General features: G+C 57.4%; 2 protein-coding genes across 9 annotated transcripts in view; both read right to left on the reverse strand.

Moving 5' to 3' along the window:
* Window positions 1–4,900, reverse strand: part of HDAC8 (histone deacetylase 8) — a 53,536-nt gene extending 48,636 nt beyond the window's left edge. For both annotated transcript variants that reach the window (XM_052813865.1, XM_052813856.1), the window contains exon 1: window positions 4,788–4,900. The gene's annotated coding sequence lies outside the window, so the exon portion shown is untranslated. The remainder of the gene's footprint in view (window positions 1–4,787) is intronic.
* Window positions 2,600–23,394, reverse strand: PHKA1 (phosphorylase kinase regulatory subunit alpha 1). Of its 7 annotated transcripts, none has more exons than XM_052813848.1 (33): window positions 23,307–23,394; window positions 22,968–23,126; window positions 22,393–22,440; window positions 21,671–21,839; window positions 21,230–21,312; window positions 20,941–21,021; window positions 20,397–20,495; window positions 20,137–20,283; window positions 19,762–19,815; window positions 18,422–18,544; window positions 18,213–18,308; window positions 17,417–17,524; window positions 17,135–17,213; window positions 16,566–16,700; window positions 15,382–15,491; window positions 14,571–14,715; window positions 13,535–13,613; window positions 13,028–13,107; window positions 10,931–11,107; window positions 10,442–10,536; window positions 10,098–10,237; window positions 9,798–9,954; window positions 9,556–9,635; window positions 9,277–9,355; window positions 9,061–9,190; window positions 8,584–8,685; window positions 8,062–8,174; window positions 7,677–7,715; window positions 6,530–6,574; window positions 6,113–6,283; window positions 5,530–5,583; window positions 5,188–5,388; window positions 2,600–4,915 (listed from the first exon to the last, which is right to left on the reverse strand). In XM_052813848.1, the coding sequence occupies exons 1-33, from the start codon at window positions 23,382–23,384 to the stop codon at window positions 4,742–4,744; spliced, it is 3,630 nt and encodes a 1,209-aa protein (XP_052669808.1). In that variant the 5' UTR covers window positions 23,385–23,394; the 3' UTR covers window positions 2,600–4,741. The 7 variants fall into 7 exon arrangements, with proteins under 7 accessions (XP_052669808.1, XP_052669806.1, XP_052669807.1 ...); XM_052813846.1 differs by having other exon boundaries at window positions 12,932–13,107; XM_052813847.1 differs by lacking the exon at window positions 7,677–7,715 and having other exon boundaries at window positions 12,932–13,107.
* Between the last annotated feature and the right edge of the window lie 1,426 nt (window positions 23,395–24,820).

Consider the following 24,820-nt stretch of genomic DNA (forward strand, 5'->3'; position numbering starts at 1 on the left):
ACAAATGGAAACTTGTGGTTGGTGTCTACTACAGGCAGCCCTATCAAGGGGAGCCTATTGACAAAGCCTTCTTACTCCAGCTACAGGAGGCATTGCACTTGCAGGCTCTCATTCTGCTGGGGGATTTCAACCACCCTGACATCTGCTGGAAAAGTAGCATGGCAACCTGTAGGCAATTGTATTGGGTTTGCATGGCAAGGTTTTGGTAGCCAGGGGGCTACAGGGGTGGCTTCTGTGAGAAGCTGCTAGAAACCTCCCACATGTCCAATAGAGCCAGTGCCAGCCAGCTCCAAGATGGACCCCAACACTAGCCAAGGCTGAGCCCATCAGCGACGGTGGTAGTGCCTCTGGGGTAACATATTTAAGAAGGGGAAAAGCTGCTGCACAACAGCAACTGCAGCGGGAGAGAGGAGTGAGAATATGGGAGAGAAACAACTCTGCAGACACCAAGGTCAGTGAAGAAGGAGGGGGACGAGGTGCTCCAGGTGCCGGAGCAGAGATTCCCCTGCGGCCCATGGTGAAGACCATGGTGAGGCAGGCTGTCCCTCTGCAGCCCATGGAGGTCTACAGTGGAGCAGATATCCACCTGCAGCCCATTGGAGGACCCCACACCAAAGCAGGCGGATGCCTGAAGGAGGCTGTGACCCTGTGGGAAGCCCATGCTGGAGCAGAGTCCCAGCAGGACCTGCGGACCCATGGAGAGAGAAGCCCACGCTGGAGCAGGTTTGCTGGCAGGACTTGTGACCCTGCAGGGGACCCACACTGGAGCAGTGTGCTCCTGAAGGACTGCACCCCGTGGAAGGGACGCACGCTGGAGCAGTTCATTAAGAACTGCAGCCCATGGGATGGACCCACATTGAAGAAGTTCATGGAGGACTGTCTCCTGTGGGAGGGACCCAATGCTGGAGCAGGGGAAGAGTGAGGAGTCCTGCCCTTGAGGAGGAAGGAGCGTCAGAGACAACATGTGATGAACTGACCCCAACACCCATTCCCCATTCTCCTGCACCACTGGCAAGGAGTAGATAGAGAAAATTGGGACTGGAGTTGAGCCTGGGAAGGAGGGAGGGATGGGGGGAAGGGGTTTTAAGATTTGGTTTTATTTCTCATTATCCTACTCTGATGTGATTGGTAATAAATTAAACTAATTTTCCCCAAGTTGAGTCTGTTTTGTCCATGATGGTAACTGGTGAGTGATCTCCCTGTCCTTATCTTGACCATGAGCCTTCCGTTGTGTTTTCTCTCCCCTGTCCAGTTGAGGAGGGCAGTGATGGAGCGGCTTTAGCAGGCACCTGGCATCCAGCCAGGGTCAAACTGCCACAGCAATCCAGGAGACTCCCGGAATGCACTGAGGATAACTTCTTAAGCCAGGTAATAGATAGCCCTACCAGAGGGGATGCGATACTGGATCTGATGGTCACCAACACAAGCAAGCTAATTGGTGAGGTCAAGATTGGAGGCAGCCTGGGCTGCAGTAATCATGCACTGGTGGAGTTTGCAGTCCTGAGGGATATGGGTCAGGTGAAGAGTAAAGTCAGGACCCTGTATTTTAGGAAAGCAAACTTGCAGTTGTCTAAGTAGTTAGTCAACAGGACCCTTTAGGAAACTGTCCTCAGGGACAAGGGAGCAGAACAGAGCTGTCAGATCTTTAAGGATGCTTTCCATAGAGTGCAAGAGCTCTCAATACCCAGGTGTAAGAAATCAGGAAATGAAAGTGAGAGACTGCATGGATGAGTTGAGACCTGCTGATCAAACTAAAGGGCAAGAAGGAAATGCACAGGCAGTGGAAGTAGGGACAGGTATCCTGGGAAGAGTATAGGGATGCTGCCTAGTTGTGTAGGGATGGCGTCAGGAAGGCCAAGGTGCGGCTAGAGCTGAACTTGGCAAGGGATGCAAAGAATAATAAGAAGGGCTTCTATAGGTATGTCATCCAGAAAAGGAAGGTCAAAGAAAGCATACCCCCCTGATGAATGTGACTGGCAAACTGGTAAAAACACGAGCAGAAGGCTGAGGTACTCAACAACTCTTTTGCCTCTGTCTTCACTGGTAACCTCTCTTCCCACACCTCTTCAGTGGATGGACCACAAGAAGGGGACTAGGGAAGCAAAATCCATCCCACTGTAAGAGAAGATCAGGTTCATGACCACCTGAGGAACCTGAACATACATAAGTCTACAAGTCCTGAGGGAATTGGCTGATGTAGTTGCCAAGCCACTCTCCATGATATTTGAAGAGTCATGGCAGTCAGGTGAAGTCCCTGATGACTGGAAAAAGGGAAACATTACACCCATTTTTAAAAAGGGTAGAAAGGAGGACCCTGGGAACTACTGACCTGTCAGCCTCACCTCTATGCCTGTGAAGATCATGGAACAGATCCTCCTAGAAGCTATGCCAAGGCACATGGAGGACAGGGAGGTGATTCAAGACAGTATGGCTTCACCAAAGGCAAGTCTTGCCTGACCAACCTAGTGGCTTTCTAGGACAGAGTGACTACATCAGTGGACAAGGGAAGAGCTACGGATGTCATCTATCTGGACTTCTGTAAGGCCTTTCACACGGTCCCGCACAACATCCTTCTCTCTAAATTGGGGAGAGACTGATGTGATGGGCAGACTATTCAGTGGATGAGGAATTGGCTGGATTGTCACATCCAGAGGGTAGCAGTCAACAGCTAAATGTCCAGATGGAGATCGGTGACAAGTAGTGTCCCTCAGGGGTACATGCTGGGACCAGTACTGTTTAATATCTTAATCAATGACATAGACAGTGAGATTGAGTGCACCCTCAGAAAGTTTGCAGATAACACCAAGCTGAGTGGTGCAGTTGACACACCTGAGAGAAGGGATGCCATCCAGAGGGACCAGGACAAGCTCAAGAAGCAGGCCCATATGAACCTCATGAGGTTCAACAAGGCTAAGTGCAAGGTCCCACACCTGGATCAGGGCAAACCCCAGTATCAATACAGGCTGGGGGATGAAGGAATTGAGAGCAGCCCTGCAGAGAAGGACTTGGAGGGACTGGTGGATGAAAAGCTGGACACGAGCCAGCAACGTGCACTCGCAGCCCAGAAAGCCAACTGTATCCTGGGCTGCATCAAAAGAAGCGTGGCCAGCAAGTCAAGGGAGGTGATTCTCCCCCTCTACTCCACTCTGGTGAGACCCCCATCTGGAGTACTGTGTCCAGCTCTGGGGTCCCCAGTACAAGACAGACATGGACCTGTTGGATCGGGTCCAGAGGAGGGCCACAAATATGATCAGAGGGCTGGAACACCTCTCCTGTGAGGAAAGGCTGAGAGAGTTGGGGTTGTTCAGCCTGAAGAGAAGGCTGCACAGGGAGACCTTATTGCAGCCTTTCAATACTTAAAGGGGGCTTATAGGAAAGATGGGGACAAACTTTTTAGCAGGGCCTGTTGTGATAGGACAAGGGGTAATGGTTTTAAACTAGAAGAGGGTAGATTCAGACTAGACCTAAGGAAGAAATTTTTTACAATGAGGGTGGTGAAACACTGGCACAGATTGCCCAGAGAGGTGGTAGATGCCCCAATCCCTGGAAACATTCAAGGTCAGGCTGGACAGGGCTCTGAACAACCTGATCTAGTTGAAGCTGTCCCTGCTCATTGCAGAGGGGTTGGACTAGATGACCTTTAAAGGTCTCTTCCAACCCAAATTATTCTATGATTCTATGACTTTATAGCCCCACTCACCCCACCACTTTGTGGGGTGTGTATGCCTGACCCCCATCAGTCCAACTGCTCTGGGGTTTGACGTGCAGGATAGAGCAGAGCTGGGACCAAGTCTAAAGTCACCACCCCTCTCCTGTGCAAGGCTGTGGGAGCTGGGGCAGAGGCCAGAGCTGCGCATTAAGAAGACATCTGTGATGGCACAGCTAATGCTGAGCCAAGCAGGCAGCTCAGAGCTGCTTCACAGGGCATATATGAACTTGGGAACCTGAGACTTAGCCATTAGCAACACTGCCAGGGACAGAGCAGACGGCATGGAGGGGCTGCCACCAGCATCCCCCAGCCAGCCAGAAGCCCTGTCCTCACAGCTTGGTGGTAACAGGGATCTGTTACCACCTTGGGATGCTCCTGGCTCCCACAGCCTACCCAGCTCCACACACTTGAGGGGGGCATGATGGGCCACCTACCTCCAAGCAGCACAGCTGTGGCTAGGTTGGACTGTTTTGATTTTGAGTGTGCTGGGAGAGAGGCTCAGGCAGCATCCCCTATTCCTCTAAGGCTTTTCCATCAGCAGCAGGAAGAGCAAGAATGCCAGCCTACACTAGTATAAATCCTGCAAATTTGGAATGAAAAGCAGCACAGAACAGGTTAAAACCCTTGAATCTGCTGGAGGCAGGGAGAGCGTGAGCTCCCAGGGAACGCTGCAGTGCTGAGCACACGCACTTGGTGAGGGGGGGCCCTTTCCATTTCCCTCAAACACAGGCCCCTCCAGGGGTGATGGCCCAGGAGGAGCTGTGCAGGCAGACACTTCTAACAAAAGCAGGCTTCAAAGCTCAGCCTTCCCCTGCCAGCCCTTGCTCCACAGTCTGCACGCAGGCACAGGTCAGCTTAGCGTGTGCCTCCTGCACAGCTCCTCAGGAGAGCTGCTCACCCACTGAGAGGCCAGGACTGGGAGGAGAGATGGCCATGCAGGCTGCCTGCAAACTAGCCTAATGCCCATCTTTAAAAGCTGTATGAAACAACCCTCCTGTGGCATCTGCAGCCTAGGGAGAGGAGCTGCGAGAGCTACTGCATGGAGCAGCCGTCAGTAGGCAGGAAGTCGTACACGTACATGGCCGCCGACTTGGACAGGTAGGTCATGGTGCCAAACCGACCACTTGGTGCGCTGTCATACAGCAGGCTGCAGATCCCTGTCGTGGGATCCCTCTCCAGCATGTGGTCATCAGCACCCAGGGCTTTCTGGATTTTGGACAGCAAAGGAGAAAGGCAGCATTAGGAACAAGGGCAGCCCCCTCACCAGCTTCCATCCCAAGCATCTTCCTTTGCACTCACAGCATGACACATCGATGGTGAGCAGTGGGAAGAGGACACTACATCTTTGCTGCGCCCCATGAACACAATGGGGACAACAGGCAGGACCCTCCAGCTGGGTGAACCCCGTGTAGCTTTGGGGAACGCAGCCAGCAGCCCTGGGTGCAGGCTGTGGCCCCTGCATGAGGCCTGGCCCCTACCTGTTCCTCATAGAAGAGGTCGTTGGCTGTGTGCAAGATCTTTTCCACAGCTATGATGCCGCCAATGGTGTGCACCTCCATGTCCACCAGCATGGTGAGCACTAAGATAGCCTCTACCAGCAGCTGCCTGTACTCTGGCTGGGGCACACGGTTGAGGACCGACTCCACATGCACAGCAAACTTAATTTCCCCTGGGGTCATCTGTGAGGAGGGAAAAAGAAATGCACTTAGAGCGCCATATCGCCAGCACAAGTCCTGAGCTATGCTGGGCACTCGGCCAGGGCAACCCAGCATCCAGCCCCAACCCACCTGCCCTGTTTCCCCTTCACATAAACCTCCTACCTCTCTGGTTGTTGAAGAGGGGAGAACAAAGCCCTCCACAGAGAGGCCATGGCACTGCAGAACAAGAAGGACAGACCATGGTTATGACCTGGAGAAGCACTGTGCTAAGACATGTAGGTCCAGCCCACCTACTCGCTCCCACTTGAGCATTGGTACGTGCTGCCCATGCAACCCAGCTCCACCTCCTGACGCTTTGCACAGCATCACTCTGCATCAGCCAGAGCCTTCCTGCACACAGCACAAGGCTCTGCTCTCTGGCTTACCATGCTGAGGACGAGCTATGCCTGGAGCTGCTTCAGCTGTGGCTCCAGCCTGCCCCTGCCTGGCTAACGTATAAAGCACCTCAGCAGACCTAGCCCCGCTCTGCAAGGGTCAGCACAGTATGAGGTAGGTCCTGCATGCCTACAAGGAAGCTCCAGGTCTTCCCCAGCTTTCCACGGCCAGCTGCAGGCCTTGTCCATGAAACACATATCTACACAAGATGGGAGACCAGCCCCGGGTGCCTAAGTCCCCCTGGCAAGGCTGGTGCCTGGGACCACAGGCTCACATGCATGGAGAAAAGCCAGCCAGAAGTCCAGCTCACCTTCTGTAGGACCTTCCAGACATTCTGGTAGAAGCCCACAGGGACACGGTTGAGGGCCCCATCCAGCCGCCGTCTCCGCTGCCACTGGCCCTGTCGGCTGTCCTTACTGCCCTGGTCTTCCAGCATTCTTGAAAAGGAGCCCTTGCCCAGCAGCTCTGCGTGCCCAGCGGACTGGGCAGACAAAACAAGGACCACAGAGACTGCTGCAAAGTTAAATACCCCACAAGAATGTAGCCCACTGCTGCCCAAGAGTTTGTGCTCACGCAGCCTGGTTCCCAGGGCAGAGCTGCCACCCCCTACCCCTGGCAAAGCCCACCCTGCAGCCCCGGCTCCCTGCAGCACCCCCCAGAGCACAGGTCCTTTCTGCAGCCACAAACAGGACAGACCCCATGCATGCAGCCAACAAACGCAGGTTACCAGAGAGGACTTCAAGTCAGTGTCTCCAGACTGCAAACTGAGGGGCTGAAGGAGAAAGGTAGAGACAAAAATCAGACTGTGCCAGAGCAGGGCAGCCATCACGGCAAGCAGAGCAGCAGCAGCATGGACCAAGCTTAGGTCACAGGGCAGTTATCCCAGGGGCTGTGGTTAGCTGGAGACTGAGAGGTAGTTTTGAAAGGCGAGCTGCAGAAACTCTCACATTAGCACCAGAGGGGAAGGACTGTGCCAGGGCACGGAGCAGCTGCAGGGCCCCAAATACTGGTACTGCAGCAGCAGCGGGCTTGTGCAGGCTGGCACGCAGCAGCAGGGCTGCTACCGCTCTGTTGGCTGCTAGCACAGGCAGGGATTTAGTCTCAGGCAGACTGGAGGGCCAGCAGCAAGGTCACTGCCCATGGACAACCCTCCTCGCCACATACGTGGTCTCTCTGCGATGCCAGTTTTACACTGCAGCAGGCTGGCCATAAACCTGCTGCATCAGCCTGGTCCCTGCATGTCCTGTCTCTGAGGACGGGACCTCTCCTAGAGCTCAGGACTCCTCCTAGACACGTGCCAGGCACCAGAGGAGGTCCTTGTCATCTGTAGCTGGGCAGGAGCCTCTTCCCCCAGAGAAGAAACAGCTGGGGAGGCTACACACAGGATCTAGTGATCACCAGCAAACTGCCTGGCAGGGCCGCTGCTGGTCGTGGCACTGGAAACATCATGCCATCCTGCTCAGCCAGTTTTTGTGGGTATAATGGAATCTATTCAGCCATAGCAGCTACAGAGCACAGCTCCCAGCTGGCCGTAATGCTAATACACCCATGGCTTAGAGAAGCCCTCCTCCCTGCCAGTCCAAACACAGCAGGTCCCACTCAAAGGAAAGCTCCCTGAAGGCTGTAGGGCAGTGCCAGCCCTGGGCCCCCATGTTAAGCCATGCCAACCTCTTCCCAAGGAGCCAGCCTCCTTTTCCCATCCTGAACAGAGCAACCCTGAGCGTGCCGAGAGGGGAAGCCAGCTCAGTGCTGCAGCAGCTCACTCAGCAGGTCTGTTTAGGAAAGCTCATGAACTCATGCATGCTTGGAAGCTGCCCTGGTGCATGGCGTGAGGGATAAAAGCTGAGGCTGCAGGAGGACCAGGGTGGCTTCACCTTACTCCCAGTCAGAGACTGCCTACGTTTATCCAATTGCTGCAAGAGAAGAAGGAAATGAAGTTTCTGCTGCTGCAGGAGGCCCACCAGGACACCAGCCATGCCTGGGACACCGTGTGGTCCTCCCCGCCACTATACCTTCTCAAGCACCCCTGTGCTCCCCCCCGTACTGCACTGTCAGAGCAACCCCCACCCCCACTAACAGATTTACCCCAATTCTCCCCCCAGGACAGGACTGGAGCCAAAAGGAGCTCCTGGAAGCAGCTGTAAGCTCTCTGCAGCTCCAGAGTGAGCGAGCTCCTGCTCTCCTGTCAATCCTACCTGTCCTGTAGCTGCTTGTCACCCACAAAACCTGGCAGAGGCAGCCTGCACCACCTGCCCTTACCTGTTTGATCTCACTTTTCAGCCTGACGATGCCAGCACGCTCAGGCTTGGTAGCCCCAACAGCCCCCACCTCACAGATGGAGATAGTGGTGACCGACGAGTCGACTGATCGCACTGGAAGGGAATAGAGGTCTAGAGTGGGTACCATGGCTCAGGGCACAGATGCCTCATTGCTGCTCAGGTGCTGGTACCTCTGCACACCCCTGCCCTCTATCCCAACCAGCACCAGAGATCCATGAGCACAGCACAGGACTGCTTCAATTCAGGCCTGACTGGGTCAAGTGCTGAACTAAGCAAAGGCCCAATAGCCCCAGGACTCGGGCTTGATCTCCAGAAATCAGCTCAGCACCACCCTGAAGAGCATGGCTTCTCACTGGACCACTGCAGTGCAGACGCAGCTGTGCTGAACATGCAGGAGGACAGCGACATCCCCCACAGGTGGGAACACCTGGAGCTGGCCACGCTCTGCACCAGGACCCAGCTTTGCCCAGAGATTCTCTCACAGCCCTGCTGAGAGACTCACCGCTCCTTTCCACCCCAAACTCCTTGCCAGAGAGGATGTGGTAGAGGAGGTTCTTCATGTCTGACGGGCTGAGATTCATCAGGTTCTCAGTGGCTTCTCCAGCTGGAGAGAACAGAGTGGGATCTTGTACCCCGCTTCACAGCTCCCCTGGGACATTTCTACCCTGCACCCCATACTGTTAGCAGGGGAAGCACTGGTACGGGAGCTCATCCTCCAAAGACGTACACTAACTCCCGGTGTTGCCTACAACAGAGACTTCCCCATGCCAGCCCAACACATGCCTGAAGAGAGACTGCAGTGAAATCACCCGCTTGTGCTGCCCGAGAACAGTCCAGCTGCAGACCCCGGCACTTTCATGCAGGGTCTTGTCCTGGCGCTGAGCTGCCTGTTTTTAACAGTGCTTCTCCTTCCTGGCTGACAGTGCCCCAAGCACCACAACATCCACCCCAGCCAGGGTGCCGTCCCCACCGCACGTACCCGAGCAGCGCAGGGAGTGCGCCAGCTCCGTTGCCATCACCTGGATGATGAGCCCGATGCGGATGCGGAACATCTCAGCAAAGAGTGTGGGCTGTGTGCGCATGCACATGGCCAAGTACACCATGATCTCCTGGAGGGGAAGAGGCAGATCACCCCACTGTCACTCACCAGGGCAGACACCCAGCTGTGGGGTCCCCTGCTGCCCTGGCCCCTCACCTGGGTGAGGATGGACACACTGAGGTTCTTCTCACTGGCTTCATCAATGAGGCAAACAAGCTCCTCGTAGGGGATCGGGCTGGGGAGGGAACAAATGACAGAGCAGGTGAGAGGCAGCAGAGTGAGCCCTGCATATCTCCTGGTCTGTACAGCCCAGAGAAGAGAGATGCGGGCTGGACACAGCCACCCAGAGCTGTTCCTGCCCATGGACTCCAGAGCAGCAGGCTCACATCCAGCCCCAGCCCAGCACGCATGGGGAGGGAGAGGTGCCACACTCACGCAGAGATCGTCTTCTCACGTGGCTCCGGGGGCAGCCCAACTGTCAAGTGCTTCTGGTGCGACAGAAGGTCAGTGCAGGCCTGGGGACAGAAAGAGTCACCCCAGGCATCAGCAGCAGCTCAGGGTTTGGGACCTCAGCATGAGGCAGACAGAGCTGATGCAGCCACAGTTCACCTGCCCGCTCTTGCTGCCTCTTCCCCGACGGACCTCAGCCTGCTGAAGGCCGACTGCCCGGTTATTACCTCGTCCAGAGCTTCCACCTTCTTTTTGAGGATCCCAGAGATGTAGCGGATCAGGGCCCACTGGCGTGTGTCCCCCACCCGCACGTACAGCTCAGTGAGGAGCTCCTTGACGGTTGGGCCAGGCTCGCTATCAAGCCCCGTGTGCCACTCGGGCCCCCTGCAGGAGATGCCAGGTTATAGCCAGCAATTTGCCCTGCGGCAGCTCCGTGGCAGCCCCCAGGCTTTGTGGGTCAGGACATCTGCATGGCTGCGCCATCTCTCTCTGCTCAGTGAGCAAGCAGGACTTGGAACTCATCGTACTTGAGGATGTGGAGCATGTAGAGGATGTCCGCTTGCTCCTGCAGCGTGGGGCAGATGCGCAGCTGGTCCACCAGTGCCTTGCAGTCCACATTGCCATCCTCATCACGGGGCAGGTTCATCTCTGCATGGAGTGCATGGCTCTGGGGGAAGGGAGACCCATGCTCCTGGTTAGCACCGCTAGCACCCCACACCAAGTGTGGTCTGGTTACAGAGCCAAGGCCATTCACCCATAGATATTGCCCCTTGCCAAACACCAATCCTTCCCCATGCAGCCCCACAAGGACACTCTGGCTCCGGCTGAAAGGATGGCACTGCTCAGCCAGTCCGGGAGGGACAGGGCTCACCTTGCCATCCACGTCATGCTGGTGGGGTGAACTCAGCAGCTTGACTGACTGCTGGGATGCCTGGAAGATCTTGCTGGGGACATACATCCCAACATCTAAAAGAAAGCCAAGGTTGGTGCGGACACTTCTCAACCCCAGCTACCACTGCTGTGCCCCAAACCACCTCACATCTAACACTCTGCTCCCCCAGCAGCCCCTGCAGAGAAGTCAGCTGTGGGAGAAGCAGTCCCTGCCCACCCAGTTAGAGGAACACCATGGGGAGCTGCCAACCCTTATCGTTCAGCAGTTTCCACGAGGACTGCACAGGCACCAATTCCAAGATACTCCATGGCCAACAGGATAGACATAATGTGCCTTTGTCCAGGCACATTATGGGTTGCTCTGCAGTCCATGGAGGCCCCAGCATTGCACAGCTGGGAAAGCTCCCAAAGCACCTCAGCCTCACCCCTGGGCTTGAGTGAAGGTGCTGAGGGTGCTGGAGTTACTCACTCTGGACATGAAGGTCCTTGGCCTTGGATGCCAGGGACATGAGGTCACGGGTGGTGTGGACAGCAGCCCGGAAGCGGCTCAGCCCTCCCCGCTGGGCGGTGGGAGGAAGGTTCGACTGGGGAACTGTGCGCTGCAGCAGGTGGTCCAAATACTGAGCAACCTCGTCATACGTGTCCGCTGGAAGGCAAGGCAGAAGAGGGAGGGTTCAGCTGCTTTGCGCCGGGGCACTCCCAGGCCCCAGAGAGCTCCCCAGCTGTGCCTCAGCCAGGGCAAAGCTTTGCTGGCTGCACAAAGTGACAACATGAGGCTAGTGCCAGCAGCCAGGCTCACAAAGCACGGCAGCTGTGGCACCCCTGTTCCTGCACTACTCTGCTGCATGGGACACTGGCTGCCAGCTGGGGCCAAAGTGAGGCCCCTCTGAGTCCCACCTGGACTAAGGAAGCAATGGGGCTGTAGTGTGTGTCTGGTTCAAGCCTGTGCAAGGACAGCAGAGTCTGCTCAAACCCCATGGTGAAACCCTCATGCTCTTTCCCTCCAGGGAAGTAAGAGGCACAGCCAGGGACAGCCTGTCCAAGCAGAGACTGCTTAAGAGCACCCCAGCACAGCAAGGGCCTCATCCAAGCAGGAGTCCAGCATGGGAGCAAGGCAGGGTGGGTTTTGCAACAGTAATTTCTAATTAAAAAATTACCAATTATTTCTAATTAGGAGTTGGAGGAGCTACAGCTCCTGCCTTAATCTTTGCCCAGCCTCCAGCAGGAGGGGGAATGCCCTGGGGGGAGAGATGCCCCATGCCAAGGCAATGCAATACAACACAGAGCTGTCGATGCACTTCCAGCCAGTGGGCCAGGGCAAAGCCTTGCCACTCTCCAGCTGGCAGACAAGCTCTGTGGTATGTTCCCCAGGAGGTGAGCTGCAGACTGTATCCGAGGCCGACAGTATGGCATCCCTTTTCCACTCCTGCTGCGGATGCCTTGTGCCAGCGCCTGAAGGCTCAGCTGGAGGAGTCCCCCAGACATCAGGCTTGAGAACATCATCCTGCCTGGCTGCAGCACCTGACCACAGGAAAAACTTAAAATTGAGCATCTTCTAGCTGCTGTAGAGAGGCCAGGCAGGCCCTGTCTCCCATTGGGGCTGGAGGGAAGCAGACACCTTGGAGAAGCCCCAGTGCAGCCTGCAAGGAGACTGCAGGCAAAGTGAGAGGAGGGCAAGAGAAACAAGTATTTGGAGTCACAGCAGCGCAAACATTGGCTACAGGAGCAGCAGAGGCAGAGCAGACTGATGGGAAGGCTGGGAAGATGACCAACACTAGGTCACACAGGAGGAGGACGTACCCAGGCCTGCTTGCAAGGGGAGCAGCAAAACTTGCACCCCACCATGGTCTCAGGACAAGGTGGGTCCATCACACTGTGACAGGCCAAGGCCCTCTAGGGCATCCTATCCACAGCAGCAAGGCCTCAATTTGGCAGCCACTGGAGCAGCTCTGCCCAATGAGGATCAAAGGCTTCAGGAAAACAACAGAGATTGCCTGGGGACGTGGTGGCTCTGCCCCACTGTCTCGGGCACTGTATCATCACTTTCTGCACCAACACTTGTGCACCAAAGATTCTCAGCCAAATCTCCCGAGCAGAGGCAGGTTGCGGACCCTTCATCTCTTCCCCATGCAACAGCCTACAAAGGTTGCAGCAGCTCGTTCCAGAGCATCCTCCATGCTCTTCATGTCCACTTCCACCAGCCTCAGCCCTGCCTGGCTGTGAAACCCCTCTCGTGAGGGGGCTACAACAGCTGCATCAATTCACCCAGTCCCACCCCACTGATGTCACCATGAGCATCACCCAGACAAGGTTAATTGATGGAGGGTCAGATGGCAACAGACACACAGTGAAAACCCAAGTGTATGATGAACACAGTGGCGGATGCTGGCAGAGAGGTTGAGTGTTACGGGTTTACAGGTGAGTTTCGCATTTGCCACGCCACAGCAGCGACTGGCCTGTTCCCCCTTACCATCCTCTGCTATCTGCAAGCCATGCAGCCACTCCTCGGCATCTAGCTCCTCAAAGCTGTCAATGCTGAGCTCATAACTCTTGGCAAAGACCTTACCCTCTGGCCCAGGGTCCATAAAGCTGAGATGCGTTCGGCACGACGTTGTCAGGAACTCCGACAACTTACCCGTCTGGATCCTGGGCGAGAGGAGGGGAGGTCACACAGAGAGGAAGGTGGAGACAATACCCTTGGCTTTGCCTCCTGAATCCAGGGCAGGCCCTTTGGCAGGGAGACACACTTGCCCAGGAGCGTACACATGCCCCAGTGCCTGCTTTAGCTGCCTGCAACTCCTCCAGCCACAGGTGGGCATGGAAGGGCTGCCCCAAAGCTATTAGAGGGATCCTGCAGCAATGGGTTTAATGGCATGAAGAGATATCTCCTCTCTTGCATCTGCTCTGTTGGGACTGTAGCCCCAGGGTGCACTTACAGTCTAGCACACCCCAATGTATCCTCCACAGCTTGTTCCCCAACACCCAGTGCTCAGGCCTAGCAGGTACCCTCATAACCAGGCTCTTGGAGGCCACCAGCCCTCTCCCCTCCTGCACCCCAGGAAGCTGTGCTCACCTTGCGCCACCAAAATACCCGTCCTGCAGCTTCCGCAGCATTGCCAGCACCGTGGGGTGCACGCTGCTGCCCGTTTCATCTGTTGGGGACCAAGATACAGGCAGTCAGGCTCTCCCGCTCAAACAGGCTCCCAGAAGGTAACACAGGGTCAGGTGGGCATTCAAACATATAAAGCACCATGGCATCAGCCAGACCCTTTCTTTGGCATGCACAGCCAGGCTGTTGTACCAAAAGCACCACCCAAAAAGGGAAATTCAGGACTGTCCAGGCTGGATTCCATGAAAGCCAGCCCAAGACACACTTCAGGCTCCTGGGATTTCACCTTGGACTGAAGCTGACAGTACCAGACAGCAGCACCCAAACAGCCCCCTGCTCTGTCCCTGCCTTTCACACAAGGCATTGGAGGGGGTGCTGCTGTCAGGGGCAGAAGACACCACAGCAAAGGGCATGCTCAAAACACTAAGGGGATTTCAAGTACCAAGGAGAGCCAAAAAGGCCTGAAAGCAGAACAGAGTCCCTTCCCTGCACCAAGCTCACAGGGAAGCTGTGAGCTGCTCCAGAGAAGCCAGTTTTGCTCTGTGCCATTGGACAGCTCTTTGCTCCTTCTGGTTTGCTGTTTTCCCCTCCCTGTTGTCTAGGAAAGCCTTTAGTAGGTGGTTACTCTTGGCAAAGAGTCAAGATGCAGGAAAAGCCCCAAAAACACTTTTACAGGGGGATTGGTTTTTTTGGTCTTGCTCCCAAAAGGCCTCCCAACAAGCCTGGCTGCCCAGCGACTGAATACCTCCATGCCAGCAAACATCCCTTGAGCTGCAGGCACTAGTGCTTGGTAGGCAGCCCAGCTAGCTGCCAGAACAGCTGCCAACTCAGTGTGGCTCCTTTGAGCAGTAAGCTCTTTACAGGACGCTGTTGGCTATTCCAGCCTCACACTGTCCCCATTACTGAGACAGTCCCACATCTGCCCACCCCCTTCTTCCCACAGAGGCTGCTTCCCAGGGCTGCTCTAGCCAAACGCCTTGTGAGGCCAGAGGATCTATACCGAGCATGGTATGGGAGATGGGGAAGGTGATGGTCGGCCGCCCAGTCATCCTCCAGCGGCTGCAGAGGTACGAGAGGTCTGTCCTCAGCATCTCCACAATCATCTTGTTGTCGAGAGCCAGGTAGAACTGCTGCTGGTCTATGAACTGCAGGGACAGCGGAAGATGTGAGTGGCCCTTCCTGCAGCTGCCAGGTCCCTTGGTGCCACCCACATCTTCCCACAGGTGCTCAGCCAGGCCAGCCTCACAGTGCACCCAGGGGAGATGCTCCTTTGCACCGACAGCTCATCCCACCTTACCTGGTAGGTGCCAGTACAGTCTAGCAAGGGACCCTCAAGCACCAGGGCAGCTACTGGCCACTAACTATGAGGAGGTAACACCACAGCTCAGCAGCAGCATCACCCAGGCCTCATACAGATGGTCTGTGCTGTGCCTACCCCAAGTGAATATGCACTTTCCACAGTGCCAGGCTTGCAACGCTGCTTGTCCCTGCACTATGCTGGACATGGAACAGAGGGATCCCTGTCCTGCCATCAGCCTCCTCCTGGTGTCCTTGTCAGGGTGAGCAAAGAGATTTTCACCCAACACTGATCATCAGAAGGCTGAAACCATCTCCTCCTAGCACGCACACAGCCAGGACCACCAACTCTGCTGCTTCCCTCCACGGAGCTGGGGCTGCTCCACTCTCCCAGGCTGTTCAGAGGGTGTTAGGCCACCCCTGAGAACAACTCGAGTGCTCAGCCAGTGGAGAAACCTCCTGCCCAGTTCCAGATCGCATGACAGCTGGGAACGAGCCCATGCAATGCCACCTACCTGCGGGGTAAAGGTAAAGATGTTCTTCCTGATGTTGTAGAGCTTGGAGGTCCCAAGGACACCCATGTGCCGATAGGGCCGTCCTGTCAGGCACATCTGCTTGTTGCGGCCTAGCGGGGGGGCAGGAGGAGGACTTTTTAGTGCAAGTCTTCTCACAAAAGCGGATGCAGCAGCAGAGACAGGCGTCTGTGCTACCAGCCAGCAGGAAAAGGCTGGTTTGTGGTTGGGGTGCCCCAGGACCCTGTGTTGAGCTGGCACAGCTCTAAGGGATGGTGATGCTCTGTCCCCCAGCCCTGCCCATGTGGCTAGAGACACCCAGGCCATCCCCAGGGACTCTTGCTGAAACAGGGACATACAGCCTGTCCTGACCTCTGCAACAAAGACCTCCATGTCTTTGGGGATGTCAGAAGCTGGGGCAGGGCCAGGGGTACCCACCTGCACAGGGCTGGCCCCCAAAGCTGACAGCTCTATCAGCATTCTCATTGCTCCTGGATTACTCCCAGAGCCCAGGATGGTACAGCAGCAGCATCACCCCTTGGTCATGTCAGCCCTGGCAGCTGCCAGGCTGCTCCCCTGTCCCCTTTGCCCATGTCACACTTGGCCTTTTGGTGGCTTAAATTAGCCAGTGCACGCAGCCTACAGGGGATCAGGTTTCCCCTTTGGCCCAGGCTGGGTCTCCAGCTCCCGCACAAGCCCCATGCCCGAGGGGCTGCAGCATGCAGAGCTCTGAGCACACCCTCCCTTCACTCAGCCCTGACAACCCTCCAACAACAGTCATCCCACCTGAGCTACAGGCTCCCTCAGCCAAGGACTGCCAGGGGACCCTTCTCTGGGATCCAGCTTGCCACCCCAATTGACATCTGGGTAGAGGAACGAAAGCTGGCTCCTGCCCACACCAAGTCCATCCTGTATAGATCAGAGCCTCTGCCTGTCCCTGGAGTGACTGTGCAACTGCAATGCCAAAACTTTATCCCTTTCAGAATCACCCTGAATAGCACTGCCTGCCACCCCAGTTCCCCTTGGGCAGGAGTAGCTTTACCAGGCCCCGGAATGGGTGGCAGAGCCCTCATCAGCCAGGCAGAGAGCAGCAGGGCAGGACATCAGCACCTATGAGCAGGAGTGCCAGGGGATGGGATAGACCCTTCTGCACCCCCTTTGCTGCAGCAGCCGGGAGCCCAGCTCACCCAGCCGGGCGTAGATGTGGCTGAGGATGCGAGCAGGCTGCACTCTGATGGGATAGACATCTGCCACAGTCTCCACGTCGATGTCCTCCTTCCTCAGGGCTGCCTTGATCCCCTCCGTCTCTGCCAGGATGCACACTGCAGAGGAAGGACAGGCTCAGTGCGGCAGGGGCACGGGGGCGTGACAGGACTGCGCCTGGCCTTTGGGGACACATACAAGGTGCCACGACACGTAGAGGCAGCTGTCTGGGGTCCCTCTGTGAACAAGTTCCCACTGCAGAGGTCTGCCTTGCTCCTCCTAACACTCTCTACACCCAAGCCTTCCCTGCTGAGTGGCAGGAGGACAAGATAGTTTTCAACCTCTGCAGAGGAGTCTGTAGCAGGTGATATTTCCCTGGGGCAATGCAGGTGGAGTAGAAGGACTTGCAGCCCATCTTATACCCACTTTGCCCAGGCTGAGATATGGCTGCACCAGCAGCCACCCAGCAAGCAGTGCCACCCGCGTGAATTCTGCATGGGCAAAGTCCCCACGCCTGCCAGGCACAGGGGTGGGACCAGTCTCTTTCCCTCACCTTGGACCACCACATCGGGCTTGGGGACAGTCGCAAACCGGCGGTTGAGGGGATCTATTTCACCGGGAGCTAGAAACCCCTGAGGAGAAAGAGGTATGAGGAAATGAACATTTAACGGGCAGGGCAGAATGGGTGATGCCTATTGACAACCCACCTTTAAGAAGTCCTGGGGGATAGAGGTGACAACTTCCCCATGGTAGCTGGCTCAGGGTGGCAGCATTTGCCCTTTCAGAGCTCAGAGCCTGGTCCCACAGCCCTCCCCAGCACGGTGGGTGACCATACCTCGGCCATCAGGCAGCCCAGGATGTAGAGGGACTGCCCCCACATGAGCGGCAGCTTGCCCATGGGTATCCTGTCCACAGTGTGGGGGTTCCTGTACTCCTCATCCACCTGGAAGACAAGCCAGGAGGTCAGGTAGGGATCCCCAGACATGGGATGCTGAAGGAAGCATCATCATTGCATTTTGAAGTCCAGCAGTTTAAGGCTTAAAAAAAAAACCTACGAAAGCATTTGCCACAGAGGGTCCAAAACATCCTGGCTACATTCCTCCCCTCTTCTCATGATTGCCCCAGGCATCAGACAACAGATCAGCTGCTCAGACCGTGTTTGGGTTCCCAACACAGGCCATCCCACAGGAATGACTGACATGCCCCAGGAGCACCAGGGCAACACTCTCGGATGCTGGTGAAGAGAGCATCTCTCCTGTACCACCTGGGCACCAGGAGGCTGTTGCTCTCAGCTCAGGCCCACACAAACACCCTCGCCACTGAATGGGAGCTCAGCACAACCTCCTCCGCCCAGGTCTGTGTGTCCTGAGCTCTCAGAGGACTCAGACTCCAGGCTAGCAGCCTGTCAGCAAAGCACCCTTGTGTATGGGGCAAGAAACGCTTGGGGGGAAAAAAAGCAGTTTATTTATCCAACATGGTTTTATAACAGCTCCAAGCCACACTTTTTTTTACATGGGGTTTCCATGCACTACATGTGCTGCTTTACTAACAGTTTGGGTTAATAAGCAGTTAAAACCTAATTGTCTGGTAATGAGACATTCCTGCTCCCACTGTAGCTCAGGACTGCTCACCTTATCCGGTGGGACGCTGTACAGCTCTGGCACCAGGCGCAACCCATTCTTCCCCTTGATGAGAACCCCCTCAAGGGCTTCCCGGTACTCCTGCACCTGAGAAGAGAGGACAGGGGATCTGCCCCTGGCCATGGCTCCCTGCATCCTTCCCCCACACGTGTTCCTTGCTAAGGACTTCCTTCTAGCCCAGCAGGTCCTGCCTCCCTTACCTGCTCCATGTTTCCGCTGAAAATCCCATCAATGATCAAGTATGCCCAGAAGAGAGGCCACTCACACTCGATGTTCTCAAACAGCTTCAGCTCAGCAGGTTCATAGTAGAGGCGGTTAGGGTCCTGCAGGGAGGGCATGACAGCAAGGCAGGTGGTGGGTGGCAGGGTCCCCTCAAACTGACAGGGGTCCTACTCCCCCCGAGACCCCAGCTTCAAATGCCCTCCCAGTTCTCCTCTGCAGATGATGACCGAGACAGAGCTGAAAAGCAGTTTCTTCTCCAAGATGTGTCCTTCCCATCAGACAACCTCTCCCAAGCCCCTTGCACTGATGCCAAAGGGACTGAAGCCTTCCTGGGCAAAGGGAGCCTACCCAGTCCCCAGGAGAGCACCCCAGAGCCTTGTACAACAGCATAACAGCCCCCTTGCTGCTCCCAAACTCCCATTTGACTCCAGCCAGCTGCAGTGCCACTGCAGGCAACGCTGCCCTTCCCATGCCTCGCAGCTCCCCAGAAGTAATCTGTGGCTTTGCACATTGGCAAAGCTCATGAGCACTGGGAAAGTTAGACTGGAGATGCTGCTGCTCTTCTCTGGCTCTGGAGAGATGCAGCCACACATGCTGCCTATTACAGCCAGGTCTGAAGAGGCACAGCAGAGGAGGAGCATTTAGAGGCACTCTGCCCAAAGGAGCCCCACCAGCTGGTGATGATTGAAGAGCCTCCAAGTACCATTTCCTGGTTCTGTGGTTATCAAATGTGACTGTTGCTTATAAAATTTTCCTGGTTTTCCTCCCCAGAGCAGCAGAAGAAAGTCTCTACTCGCTCCGCTGAGAGCCAAGTGTGGCAGCACACAAGCTGCCTGCTGTCCCGGCAGAGGCAGAAGCAGCTTTGTGACCTCCAGTGCTATCGCAGAGCTGAGGCCATCAGGGAGGAGCACTGCATGGTCGTCTCCACAGGCCTCTGGCCCTCACTCAGGGCTTGTGCAGCCCTGGGACAGCTGGGGAAAGAGCCCACCTTGGCAGGACTCCCACACAGGGCATTGGTCCCGTCTTTCCCCAGCCTAAGAGATACACACCACCACCAGGTCCCAAGATGCAAGCAGAGCCAGCTTCTGTCCATCTGCTATGGGCATGGGTGGGATGTACCACCTCTGCAACAGGCTGTGGCATTTTGGGAAGCCTTGCCCAGACCCATAACACTGCCTGGGGCTACTCAGGGCTCTCATCTTCCCAGTGCTCCTCACCACAGCCTTTGTGCTGCAGCCAGGGGGGCTGCAAACACAGCCCAAGGTAGCTGCTGCTTGGCAGTCAAGTTCTGGCAGGTGGCAGGGCCGGGGACACTTACTTCTTTGGGGGTTCTGTATCCATCCCGGAGGAAGCGGCAGCAGCCGTAGCGCCCCTGGAAGGCAGGGAAAGAGGTGCTGAGTAGGGGGCACAGCATGAAATGCCTTCAACCTTCAATGCAGAAGCATGGCAGGGGGTTTCTTCCAGCCAAATACCCTCTCACTCACTCACCTAGTGCTCAGGCACCATGATCACAGCCTAGGGCCACAGTACACAGGACTGTTTCTTTGCACACCTCTGCCACAGGTCACAGAGACTGGGAGAAGGCATGCCCCAGTACCCCCTCCCAAAGCACATTTTTGGAGAGAAAAGGGCTACAACACTTTGGACTGCAGCTGTCTCCTGAGAAGGGCAAGACAAGGGCAGAGCCGCTTACCTGCAGCTTTGTGATGATCTCTTGCTTGGTGATTTCCACCAGCTCGCTGTCCTCCACAGCGAATGCTGGGTAGGAAATGACAGAGAGCACACTGGCGTCCACCTCCTTGGATGTGGAGGCCCTGGGCAGCATCGAGTGGAGGATGGACTAGGCGAAGGGGAAGGAGGGGTGGTTAGGTTGCCAGGCCGGGCATTGCTCACACCGCAACCCAGCAGGTCACAGTTCACCCTGCCGTGGTGTAACACCCGTGTGGGTCTCACCTGGCAGTGCTGCACCTCGTCCGACAGCACCCGTATCACCGACTGCGGGCCTCCCTTTGCTCCAAAGAGATCCAGCTCATCCAGTGCCTCCAGGGCAGCCTGCAAGCAGGGCAAGACCCAAAGCAGCAAGTCCTCCACCACGCTGCTCATCTGTAAGAGCTCTTACCCTATGCCAGCCCCTCTGTGTAACACACTGCCCAAATTTAAACAAACTTAAACCCTTCTGTGGCTGCAGAGCACCCCTGGGCAGAACATGACCACATCTCCAAAGCCAAAGGTAGCCAGACATCAGCAGGGCCCTGGACATTTCTGCCACACACTCCAATTAATTTCTCACTCCCAGTTCAGACAAAACTCAGGCAAGAGGGGCACAGTTTTATCCCAGCACACGGGGAGAAGGGTCTTCCTCCCCAGGAACCTATCACTGCATGGGCCATGGGGCATTGAGCCTCAACAGTTCAAGATGCCCAGCCTTCCCTGTAAAAAAGCAGCACGGGGCCACTGGTGCTCCCCGGCACCCACCCAGCACCTCTCCCCGGCTCACCTTGGCCATGCCGACGGAGCTAGCATTCAACTCGGTGATGCCCTGGTTCGTCTTGTCCCCGCGCTCCCATATCCCAAAGTCCTGCACAGAGGCAGCAGCACATTGGAGCAGGCAGCATTTCACTGCACACCCAGAAAGCCTTCAAATCCCACCCATTGGTGGTGCTCCCAGCAGGCTCTGTGGGACTCTGCCCGCTGCAGCTCAGGAGGGACCCACAGCTGCCCCCATACACCATCCCACCACCTGCACCCCCAGGACACGCTCCCCTTCCCCAGCACGGGCTACCCACCGCAGTTTTGTAGGCTGCTTCAATGTAGAACACAAGATTCTGGATAAAGTTGACTTCATCCAGGCTGTGAATTATGTGGAGGCCTGAAACAGGGGCAGGAATTCACATTAATCACTCCAAGCCCACAGGCTGCAGTCACCCAGGCCAGACCCCTCCTCCTCAGTGCACGTCTGCCCCACAGGAGCCACGTCCTGGCTGGCTCCCATCCCCACTCCCACCCCACTATGGCAGCTCTGGGTCTTCAGGCAAACAGGGGCTCTTAGAGAGACAACACTGAGGGGCCCAAATCCACCTCAGGTGCTGTGAGAGTGAGAAAACAGTGAGGTCGGGGAGGCCATTGCAGCAGCTTGGCACTCAGGAAGCTGTACCCAAACTGAGAACATGGAGAGCCCTGGAGATCAGCATGCTCAAAGCTGCAATAGCATCTCCCAACAGCATCACCTGAGGCCGTCATTTGTGCCAGCATGAGCAGGTAGAGCGAGGTGGCATCCATCTGTAGGTGACCCCACTCGTGGTCCCCCACCACGGTGGCACAGGTGTGGGTGTTGTACTTAGCATGCAGGCAGTCCCTGGTGCTCTGGCTGTACTTGAACGCCTCCACCTTGTCCACCTTGAGAAGGGCAAGGAGATGCAGAGGTTCATCAAACTCTCTCTCCAGAGAGGTCTGGCAGGCCCAGAGCCAAGGGCTGCCCCATGCTGTCAGGCCAGCATGTGGAGCTGTGCCCGGCAGGGCAGAAATCCTACAGCCCCTGGTCCAAGCCCTTCCACGCACCAAGGCAGTGAGTGCAGGCTCACATGCCACCCCACTGCGGGGCTGCAGCCACGGAGGGCCCACAGCCACAGTTGCACCATGTGGAGAGAAAAGGGTCCCCCCAAATGCCCTCAGGGAGAAGAGCTGTGGAGTCCCAGTGCCAGCCAGGCCACAAGACAGGGAGCAGCTGGCAAAGGCTCCACTGGCCACCAGCCCACAGCACTGGGACTTCCATCACACCGGGGACAGATGCCAAGTCAGAGCTTATTTCAAGACTTGCTGGAAGGGGACCTTCCCTCTGCTTGTCAGGGAAGGCTGGCAAGACCCAGCACAGCTGGGACTGACAGTCTTTGTGGCAGAGCTAGGCTTTGAGGAGACCACCCGACTCTCGGAGGTGCTCCCCAGCCCCTACCTGTCTCATCATGCACTGGAGCAGCCCCCGCATCAGCTTCACCACGCTCTGCAGGAACAAGGAAAACAGCCTCGTTAATCCCCATGCAGCCAGGAGAAACCCTGACTCAGGATCAGCTGGCTGCTGACCTTTGCAGGGCTCCAGTGTCTGTAACCAGAGCCCCTGGTCACATTTCCATGCCCCCTTCTCCCTAGGCAACAGCAGAAGGAAGCAAGGTTTCTTGGCCTGCCAGCAAGGCCAAGCTGCTCTGCTGTGCTGTGCAGGGGGAGGGAGGGCACGGCTGCAGGACGCAGCTCCCCAGCCCCTGGGAGAAGGGCTGCGTCTCCAGATCACTCCGGAGCCAGAGAGCTGGACCCTCCGGCTGGGCTCCAGTGTGCTCTGGGAGGAGCGGGCTCTGACATCCCTTCCTACTGCCCCCCACGCCCAGGGACAGCCCTGTCCCCATTCTCACTGCACAGCCTCCGGTGGCCTTTTGGCCCCAGAGCTGGGCCGTGCCAAAAGCAAACCAGCCAGGAGGTGACGGCCAGCTCCCGGGTACCACTGGCCAGGCCCCCCTGCCGCCGGCTCCCTCCTACCTGCTCCAGCTCGTAGGCCTTGGCCTTGTCCTCGTCGCGGTCGGCATTCTTGCGGTAGGCCAAGCCCAGCCCCCAGACGGCCAGGATGCCGTAGACGTTGTCCCGGACCCAGGCATCCCGGTGGTCGGCGCTGGCGGGGAGCAGGCCCGTCACCGCGTCCTGCGGAGGGGGGATACACCGAGGGGCCGCGGCCCCCTTTCCCAGTTAACTCCGCCTGGCCCGGCCCGCAGGGTCCGGCGACGGCTCCCCAGGCCCAGGGGCCGGCGGGACGCACCGGGATCCCGCGGCGAGGCGGATTCCGGTCCCTCCCTCTCCCCGCCACTCCGGCAGGCCCCGCACCTGGTGCCGGAGGATGGTCTGCTGCACCAGACGCCCGTAGCCGTCCAGCCGCACGCCCGAGTTGCTCCGGCTGCGCATTGCGGCGGGCACCGGCAATGAGCGGAGCGGCTCGGCTCGGCTCGGCTCGGCTCGCCCCGCCCCGCCCCGCCCCGGGTCCCGGCAGCGCCCTCGTCCCGCCCCGCCCCGCCCCGCCCCGCCCCGCGGCGCCGCCCGCTCCCTGCCGCCTGCAGCGCTGCCCCGAGCACCGCGGCGGCTCCGGATCAGCATCCACGCCGCGGTGCCCCGCGCTCTCTGGCGGCGGCGGCGGCGGCGGCAGTCCCGCCGCGCCGGGCGCTCAACACCGAGCGGGCAGGACGCACCGCCATGGCGGCCCCGTGAGGGGTCGGGGGTGAGGACGACGGGCCGCGCCCCCTGCCGGCCGGAGGCCGCGCAGAGCTGCGGGCGGACACAGGATCACGTGCGCGGGTGTACATGGGGACACGGGTACCGGCGTGCACCGATGGACAGACACACGGGCACACGGAGACGGGTACCGGCGTGCACCCATGGACAGACACACGGGCACACGGACACGGGTATTGGCATGCACCTAGGTACAGACACACGGACACGGGTAGCGGCATGCACCCATGGACAGACACACAGACACACAGACACGGGTACCAGCGTGCACCGATGGACCCACACACGGACACACGGACACGGGTACCGGCGTGCACCCATGGACAGACACACGGACACACGGACACGGGTACCAGCGTGCACCAATGGACAGACACACGGACACACGGACACAGGTACCGGCGTGCACCTAGGGACAGACACACGGGCACACGGACACGGGTACCGGCGTGCACCCATGGACAGACACACGGGCACACGGACACAGGTACCGGCGTGCACCTAGGGGCAGACACACGGACACACAGACATGGGTATCAGCATGCACCCATGGACAGACACATGGACACACGGACACACGGACACGGGTACTGGCTTGCACCTAGGGACAGACACACGGACACACAGACATGGGTATCAGCATGCACCCATGGACAGACACATGGACACACAGACACACGGACACGGGTACTGGCTTGCACCTATGGACAGACACACGGACACACAGACACGGGTATTGGCATGCACCTAGGTACAGACACACGGACACACGGACACGGGTAGCGGCATGCACCCATGGACAGACACACAGACACACGGACACGGGTACCAGCATGCACCGATGGACAGACACACGGACACACGGACACACGGACACGGGTACCGGCGTGCACCCATGGACAGACACACGGACACACGGACACGGGTACCAGCGTGCACCGATGGACAGACACACGGACACACGGACATGGGTACCGGCGTGCACCTAGGGACAGACACACGGACACACAGACATGGGTATCGGCATGCACCTATGTACAGACACATGGACACACAGACACGGGTACTGGCGTGCAACCATGGACAGACACATGGACACACGGACATGGGTA

This window comes from Harpia harpyja, chromosome 18, assembly GCF_026419915.1.
Source record: "Harpia harpyja isolate bHarHar1 chromosome 18, bHarHar1 primary haplotype, whole genome shotgun sequence".
Taxonomy (NCBI): domain Eukaryota; kingdom Metazoa; phylum Chordata; class Aves; order Accipitriformes; family Accipitridae; genus Harpia; species Harpia harpyja.

Excerpts from the sequence above, each read along its gene's own strand:
- PHKA1 (XM_052813846.1), bottom strand. The coding sequence starts at position 23,384 with ATGCGCAGCCGGAGCAACTCGGGCGTGCGGCTGGACGGCTACGGGCGT. Across the intron at positions 20,284-20,396 it reads ACGAGGTGCAGCACTGCCAG|TCCATCCTCCACTCGATGCT; the intron begins GTGAGACCCACA and ends CCCTTCGCCTAG. Across the intron at positions 8,175-8,583 it reads GTTTGGGGTGGAAAGGAGCG|TGCGATCAGTCGACTCGTCG; the intron begins GTGAGTCTCTCA and ends ATTCCCTTCCAG.